Source organism: Pteropus alecto, unplaced genomic scaffold (assembly GCF_000325575.1).
Source record: "Pteropus alecto unplaced genomic scaffold, ASM32557v1 scaffold61, whole genome shotgun sequence".
NCBI lineage: Eukaryota > Metazoa > Chordata > Mammalia > Chiroptera > Pteropodidae > Pteropus > Pteropus alecto.
Genome location: NW_006434835.1, coordinates 5,531,984 through 5,541,240, shown reverse-complemented (window position 1 = coordinate 5,541,240; position 9,257 = coordinate 5,531,984). Strand labels below are relative to the sequence as shown.

The 9,257-nt window shown below is 34.3% G+C and overlaps 1 protein-coding gene across 1 annotated transcript in view; it reads left to right on the top strand.

The window, feature by feature from the left end:
- Window positions 1-9,257, top strand: part of ROCK2 (Rho associated coiled-coil containing protein kinase 2) — a 69,018-nt gene that overhangs the window by 5,538 nt on the left and 54,223 nt on the right. The window contains exon 3 of the mRNA XM_006910236.2: window positions 6,740-6,877. Within this exon, the coding sequence (XP_006910298.1) occupies window positions 6,740-6,877 (138 nt within the window). The remainder of the gene's footprint in view (window positions 1-6,739; window positions 6,878-9,257) is intronic.

Here is a 9,257-nt window from a genome sequence, read left to right as displayed (position 1 = left end):
TCCTTGTATTTTCATGTACCACTCCTAACCCCAGTGACAGTGTGGGTGTAATAGAATCAACTATGGGGCTTTTTCTAACATCCATGTTTTGTTTTATTCTGATTTCTTTATTTGCCCACCTCTCTGTATTGAGATCTATAAAGAACGGGAAGTAGAAATCTGATCTGCTTAATACAGACTGCTGCCAAATTGATCCTTCTAAAATATATTCATTGTATCTCTCTTTCGCATTTCATGGCTCCCTTACCTGCTAAATGAATCATGAAGTCTTCATCCTGGCCTTCTAGGCCCTCTTTTAAGAAGTCACCAATTTTATCTTTTTAACCCTTATTTTCTGTTATGCCATTCATTCATTCTGGACAGGCTTCTAATTTCAGAGCATGCTCTTTGTTTACCTGCCTCTTTCTTCAATCAGACAGTGCTCTGTCTTTCAGTGCTCATTTTAAAAGAAGAAACTTTTCTGATTACTCTCTTTCCTACCCTTTACCTGAGTGATCTCTCCTCTGCATCTTTTAGTTATACATTTGACCTTCGAACAATGTGGATTTTAATTGACTGCACAGGTCTAAGTCCGCTTATGAGGATTTTTCAATTCACCCATGTGTGCGCAGCCAGATCATATCTGTGATTGGAAATTTTTTTTTTTTTGCCTTTTTATATCCTGCAGCACAGAACCTGAAACGTAGAAAGTTTTCATTGAAGTGAATTGACTGTGATCGTTTCTGAAGCACGGCTCAGGTGCTTCCTGGGGATTAAGTGTGCTGAAGCGGGGTGTAGGCTCTCAGTGACAGGACTCAAGGCAGGTGTGAGATGAGGATCTTGTTCTTTTTTTTTTTCCTCCCTTCCTATTGGCTTACTTTTAATTTAATTGATTTTAAACTAAGCTTTTAAAGTGAATCAACCATTTTTTGTGGGGAAATTGTCTTCTAATATTTGTCATGTAAACTCAAATATTTTATTCCTTTTTTGGAAAAAGACAGGCTCTTTGCTGGTTACAAAGCTATTTCTGAGTTGCAAAAATTATCTCACTCTCTCCATGTTTTTGTAATTCCTGTCTTCTCCCATTTGGTCTCAGCTGCCACAACCAGGCCAGACAAAAAGCACAAGGACACTCTTTTTTTCATCTTTAGCGGAAACCTTAACAGCACACAAAAACTGCTCCAGGTCTGTCAACTAGATACATTGGATCTTCTTATTTAAAAAGTTGTCTATTGTTTTGATGTTAAAAATTAATTTGTAAGCTTCAAATGGGCCATTTTGTTTAGAATGATTTTCTAAAAGATTTTGTCCACAAATGTTTCGGGAGAAACATTTTCCAAGCATGTCTCTATCACACTTTAGAATGTTTCATCTACTTAATTTTTAAAGTACATATTAGCTGTAGGAATTACAAATATAAGAAAAACAAATATAAGAAAATGAAAATCATCCAGAATTCCATCAGCTTAAAACCACTGTTAACTCTTTTTGACCCCCTCACTCTTGCTCTCCCTACTCTCTACTCTTTTGCCCGCCCCCAATATATAGTCAATTAGATGGTGCATTTGCACTTATTCACTAGTAAAATTAGAGATGAAGAATATAACAAATTTTTTCTCTAACAAATAGAAACATTGGAATAGGAGCAAACTTTTTGTCCTTCAGGTATTTATAGACTAGTGACATGTAAACAAACACATGTAAAGCTTCATAATAAAATGAACTAAGTTCCATTTAACTAAGTGCCATTTGTCTGTGGTGGAGTTAGCTAACATTTTTATTGAGTATATTCTATGTGCTGAGTATTAATATTACCTCATTTTATCTTTGCAACAAATCTATGAGATTCTTTTGTAGGTGAAGTCACTGAAATTTAGAAGAGTTAAGTAAATTGGCCACATAGTTCATAAATAGCTAGGAATTTTGCCCAGGTCTGTTGACACCTAAATCCCTGTTTTAAAGCAGTACTCTGTACAATGTGACAATGAATCTACTATATCTGACTGTTTATCCATTCATGTTCAATAGAAGAGAAAGAACTAGAGAACAAGGGACTGTACAGAGATGCTGAGGGAGATTACATAATAGTCATTCGGAAAGTGACATATTCAGAAGGACGATCAGTAGAATCCAGCTTTCCTAAAGTCACGGTGCTTTATTGTAGTACTGTGTAATATTAGTGCTATTGAATTCTAAAGGTATGAGGTAGACGTTTGGCATGGATACAACTATTGCCTCTTAATGTTTGTTTTGTAGATAAAGTCAAAGACTAAGCTGGACGTTCCTGTTATGAGTCAGTTAAGTGTCCTATCACAGTTGTGTAAATGAAATTCGGGCCTTACTAATGAGAGCATCTAGCCAAAATAGTCTGTATTTATTAAGTGTTATAGATCTCATATAGATATGATTTTGTTCGTCAGCATTGTGCCAATCACTAGGCATTTCCACAAATCCAAGTTTGTATTCTGTTCCTAAAGGAGCTTATGAAGCAGACTTGTACACAACTAATTGTAGTATTAGATTATAGTACATACTGTGGAAGCACAGAGAGGGAGACAGTTTTACATAAAGAATCACCAAAACTAAAGGTAATAGCATTTTCCAAATATTTAGAAAATCATCTTATGCCTACGTTGTAATTTTCTTAGAATGAATGGCCTTTCCTTCTTGGTTTATTTTTGTTTGTTTAGTTAATTCATATGTAGAAGACTACACATATAAACAAATATTTAACTTCTACCAGCTGACAAATACCTTAGTTTGTTCATAGCTGTGCTTTTCAGCAGAATCTTTGAAACTTTTCATGGTCTGAATCAAGCATAAACAATATTGTGCTATAAATTAATTGACTGTCTCTTGATTTATGGATCGCTTTTTCTAATGAAGTTAGGAAACATTCAAAATCTAATTTGTTAGAGTAGATGAAAGTTTGAAGAGTGGCATAAATATAGAAGAGGGAGTACCTTAGCAACCTCTTTTTAGCTAAACCCAACATCTTTTGGAGTTTTCTATTGATTGTTTTTTTTTCTTGATAAGTCACATTTTCCTTTTTGCCTTTACAGCAATTTTAAAATAATATACTGGTCCTTGTGAATATGTGATAGAGACTCCGATTTTGTTATTTTTCTTTGACGAGTATTGATGTTTATTCTAACAGACTTGTCGAGTTACTTGCTGATCACCCTTAGCTTGTGCTCAGTTTTATACTTTGCAAATGTACATGTGTGAAAAGACCAAGTTGTTTACCACGTCCTTTTGACTGGCAGGACTGAGCCTCCCCACTTCTGCTCCCCTTTTGCGCTTTTAGGACATGGTATTATTAGCTTTGTTAGTAGGGAGGGCTAAAATAGGCCTTGCTTCAGAGCGTGATTCTTTCTCCTAAGCTCTCTCACCTGGATGCCCAGAAAATTAGCAAGATTTCTCCTCTGTTGTTTGCTGGAAATTGAATGTCTCCCTTCAATGCTGTTTAAACTCCGGCGTCTCTGTTTTGTTAGCAACCCCATAGCAATTGCTCTCTGGTAAGCCTTGAGTGCTTTCTCTTTGCATAGTTCAGCCCTTAGCCAAGGACTCACATGGTTCTTCTAGGGACCTCCCTCTGCATGGCTCTTTACTTTCCTGTTTTCTGCCCAGCATAATCCAGCTCCCTCTTCTGTCTTGGTTTCTGTCTCCTCAACTCAGCAGGACCGCTGTGGGTGGTTAGTTTAGGTGATCACTCATATGCTTGTTGTGATACTGCCTTTAAGCAGTGTCCGGGCAATTATGGTGTTGACCTGGTAAGTTTCTCTACTCTCAGAGATCATAGTTTGTGCTGCCTATTTTACAAAGCCTGAAAACAGTTGGTTTACGTGTTTTGCTATTTTGATGGTTTTTACAATGGGAGGGCTAGCTGGTACCACTTACTCTAGCATAGGCAGAAGCGTATGATTCTGAGTGATATTTGTATTTGATATTTCGTGCTAAGACTTATCTGTCTTTTCTGTTAGTGATTTGTTCAAGTCCATTCAACAAATAAAATTTCTTATCTGGGTTTTGTTAGGTGGGATGTTGTGGGGGACTCTACTAAAGAGGTTCGGCATGGTATGGTTTTCTGAAATTTTATTGTACTTTATGAAATATCTGATCTGTGAAGTATGATGGTTCTTCCTTATCTTTTCTGGAGGAGGATATGAGAATTCCTTTGGTTTACCTTATTTTCAGAATCAGGTGTTGATTCTAAATGTTGACAGTACTTGACAAAAGATAACTACAGATATTACCTGTTGATTTTTTTTTTCTTAAAACTGGAAATTTATAGTTTGGCCAGTTACCAAATAAAAAAAAAATTCTGCAGACAGTTTAGTCATCAAATATTTAAAACTTATGGTATCTCTAGGAAGAAAACAAATGGAATTCTAAGGTAGAGAACAATGAATTCCTGCTTTGCGCAGGGTGGTCACTCACTTGAGATTGTATTTCAGCTGAGTGGAGAAGGAGCTAGTCTCTAGGGGAGAGGTGAAGTCAAGAGACTGATGGATTTTCTAGTACCTTCCCAGCACCTGTAAAGATCCTTAGAAAAAGTATATTAGAAGAACCAAAAGAAGGTTAGCGTGCCCAAAGTATAAACAAACAAGGGGAAGGTGGGTTTTGGCTAGATCATTAGGTCTCTGTAGGATGTCGTCAAGAGCTCAATTACTTATTCTTTCCTCCAGCCCTCGTGGAGTGAGCATATAAATTGTTTTACAAAAACTGCCATACTTTTGAATTAAAAGGAGCACTATCTGAATGGAAGACTGGTTGTACAGGTGTAATCGGGCCCTGTTCTGGGGAAAGTATACTACTTGTAGGTGTACCTGTGTGGAAATGGCATAGGTATGGATTCTCCATGTGGACTACCTTTAAATCTTGATTCTACTCACTATATAGTCCTTAAGCAAGTAACTTAATTTCTCTGTACTTCAAATTTCTTACTTGTAACAAGGGGAAATAATGTCTCATTAGGATTATTATGAAGATTAAATAAGATACTACATGTATCAAAACACACACCGTGCCTGACACATAGTAAGTATTCACTCAGTAAATCCATTCTTTCAGCAGATATTTACTGAAAGGTTATTATGTGCCAAACATTATACTAGACACTGGGTATTAAGCAGGGAACAAAGCACAGAAATCCTTGCCTTCATTGGTTTTAAATGCTGAGAGATAATAAAATAAGTGAATATAGGATAGAAGATGGTAATAAGTACAATGGAGCAAAAGCAAGGAAGAGAGACTGGTTGAAGGAATGCGTAGGTGGCAGAGGGGGAGGATGAGTTGAAAGTTTAAACAGCTTGATCAGAGTAGACCTCCCTGAGCAGGTGACATTTCGGGGGGGATCCGAAGGGAGTAAGGGATTGGGTCCTGCTTTTAGAGGTAATTCCAGGCAGAGGGAACAATACATGCAGAGATGACGTGGGAAGCTATTAAAGGTTTTTAAGAAGAGCGACAGGAAATGGTTTATATTTTAGAAGGATCGCTGGGTTGAGAGTGGGTGAGAGTGACAGCAAGAAAACTAGTTGAGACTTGCCAGGTGATTGAAATAAAAGATGTTAGACCAGGATGGTGTCGGGGTAGTTAGAAATGGTTCTATTTTGAAACTTTTTGAAGGTAGGACTCCATAGTTTGCTGAATTGTTGATGAGCTGTATAAGAGAAAAAGAGGAGCTAAAAGTTTTTAGCCAGAGCAACTGGAGGGATTAAGATGCCATCTACTGAAATAGGGAGACTAGGAGGAATAAATTCAGCAGTGAAGATTTGGGGCAGTTTTGGACATCCTATTAGATATCTAAGCATAAATGTTAGCAGACATTATTTATTATTAATTATCCAGTAAATGCTTATTATAATCATTCATTAAGTATTTATTGGTTCTGTGGTAGAGAGTTTGCTATATTATATTCTGGGAAGAATATGATGGTCAAAATAGGCATTGTCCTGGCCCTTACAGAATATATAGTCTAATGAGGATAAGAACCAAATAATCATATTGTTGGTAGTTTTTCTCTTAAAAAAAAAAAAAAAAAGACAAAATCTCTTAAATAGGATATTTAGAAAGAAATAAGGATGACTTAACAAAATCACAGTTATTCCTTGATATCTATATTTATTAGGTTATTATATTCAGATAGTGAGGGATACATGTACGTCTTTTAAAAGCTTCTCATTTAACAATGTCTTATTCTTAAAATTGGTTAGCTTAATTAACGAGGGAATGAAGCCTCATGAATTCAGCTTTATTGAGATAAAATTAAGTAGTTATAGTTTTGTGTGTGTGTTTTAATTTACTTATTTTTTATGGTGACATCAGTTAACGAAATCCAGTAAGTTTCAGCTGTACACTAACAGTTACTTATTTTTTATGGTGACATCAGTTAACGAAATGCAGTAAGTTTCAGCTGTACACTAACAATACAACATATATATGTTTACACTGTGTATTCACCTCCCATAGTTAGATTTCTTTCTGTCACCACATATTTGACGCCTTTACCCCTGTCCCCCCACCCCCTGCCCTCTGGAGATAGTTATAGTTTGAACCTAGCATTTCAAGGTATATTATGTTTCATGGAATATTTAGGCTATCGAGAATTTTCTCTTCTGTTTCTCTCATTAAAAATGTTATACTTTTTCATATTTAGCTAAGGATCATTTTATTTCGTAACTAAAGTCTTCTAATAATAACATAGTATGATGTTCTCATATTTCATGAAATTAAAGTATTTTTGTGTTTTAAACAACAGGTTCGTCATAAGGTATCACAGAAGGTTTATGCTATGAAGCTTCTTAGTAAGTTTGAAATGATAAAAAGATCAGATTCTGCTTTTTTCTGGGAAGAAAGAGATATTATGGCCTTTGCCAACAGTCCCTGGGTGGTTCAGGTAAGCATACTAACTTTTATAAGTTTATTTCCTTTTTTTATAAGTGCTTATTATTCATAAAAATTGATTTTGTGTGCTAAGAATCTTCTATCACTTAGTGACAATGTAGTTAATTTTAATAAGATTGGATTCAGTGCGCTTTTTTAATGTTCCGAAGTAGTGTATCATATAGACATGACATTGGTGTGTGGAAGTATTATCTGCAGCTCTTTTTTTTAATTCCTTTATGAAGAATTGGATTTGTTACAAGTATGCCATTATTTCCTGCCTACTCTTTTTCATGATTTACATATTCAGAACAAGAATCAGCCTCTCTCAAAAGAAAAGAAAAATCTTCCTACAATAAAGATTTTGAAAATTCTCCTATACAACTTTATATATTACCTTTAATGTAACACAGTACAGGTATTGGGGTTCCTAATTTAGCCTTTTATTTGACTGTTGAGGAATTTATGATTCTATTTTGTCTCTTTTTCAGTTATATCCCTCACTAGCTTTGTTTCTCTAAAAGACTTTTCTACTCATATCTAATTTTGCAAACATTTTGAACAGGCACCATGAGTAAGATTAGGTGTATACTATTGCATGTTCAGAATGCTTAAATGATCCAGGAGTTTGATACCATGCTGTGGAAGGCAATTTGGAGGTAAAAAAAACTTTGTCAGTTGATGATTATGTAATTTAAAAGTTCATTATTATTGCTTTTTTTAATGATGTTGAGCCTCAGCCCTTCTCCTGTGTACTTTTTATCATTGTAGCTAATGAATAGAAATTCTGATAATGTACAGCTAAAACTCAGATTTTTGTAGCAAATTATATATCATGCTGTTTACTTAAGGATGATTATAATAAATTATTTCACTTTTAGCTTTAAATTGCTTTCATAGTAACAGATTCATTGTCATTTCTATCTATCATTTCATAAATTGGTGTCTTTGATCTTTAATTCTACCTTTATAAAATGTTCATTGAGATAGAGATTTAATGGATCTGCAGAAGCAAACAAACAGTGAAACATTGAGCAGTTGAAAAAGTAACAGATTATAACCCTGGTTTTCATTTGTTTATTTCTGCGGTAAAGGATATTCCACATACCATTAGATTTACATGTATAAAGTATGTAACTTTGGGGGGAAACTTATCAAAATGACTGACTTATTTTTATTATTTTTTAATTATTCCATAAGCTTCAGTATAATTATAGAGTTGTGCAATCATTACTACTACCTAATTTTATAACATTTTTATCATCTCAGAAAGAAACCCTGAACCAATTAGTAGTTATTCCCTAATCCTCCTTGACCCCAACCCTGGCAATTAGTGCTTTCTGTGTCTGTGGATTTGTCTATTCTGGATATTTCGCAAAAATGGGTTATATATTATGTGGGCTTTTGTGACATCTTTCACTTAGCTTAATGTTTTCAGTGTACATTTATGTTATAGCATGTATCAGCACTTCATTCCTTATTATGGCTGAAGAGTATTCTGCTACATGGATATATACCACTTTTTATTCATTCATTAGTTAATGGACACTGGGGTTGTTTCACCTTTTTGGTTATTATGGATAATGTTGCTCTGAATTTTCTTTAATATTGATTTTGGCACATATGTTCACACATTTCTGTTAGGGATCTACCTTGCAGTGAAATGAATGGGTCATAGGATATGCCTGTGATCAATTTCAGTAGGTTATTTTTTTAAAGTTTTCAAATCTTTATTTTTTAACGACTTTAAATCTAATTGTATAAAGGACCCATAATTTGTTACTATATTCTTGTTGGAAATAGCTCTTTTGTTGTAGGTCCATCTTTTACACATGTGTGAATTATTTCTTTAAAATAGATTCCTAGTATTGGAATTGCTAGGTCACGTTATGCACATTTGACATTTTGATAGATAGTGTCAAATTACCTTGTAAAAACAGGTGTTTCCAAGTTTATATTACTTGACTTCTTTAATGTTTTATTTCACTACATTTTTAGCAAATAGTGGATTCTGTGATTATTTTAAATTCCTATTAAGTCTCATCCTTGAGAAATAAGATGTTACCGTGTTAAGTTGCATTTCCTTGATTACTTATGAGGTTCTGCATACTTCATATGCTTATTAGTAATTTGTATTCCTTCTCTATTGCTTATCCCACTTTTCTAATGTGTTTTGCTTTTTTTTAATATTGATTTGTTGGAATGCTAATAGATCCTGTGTATTAATCCTTGGTTTTATATAGGAAATCTATATTCTCTTGGACTATTATTTGTCTGTCGTTTATTGAATTTTTAAGTTTAGATGTCAAATTTATAGATTCCATATTTTGATACTTTCTAAAGGCCAATATTATAAAAATATTATCTTAAATTTCCTTTAACTTTTTTTATAC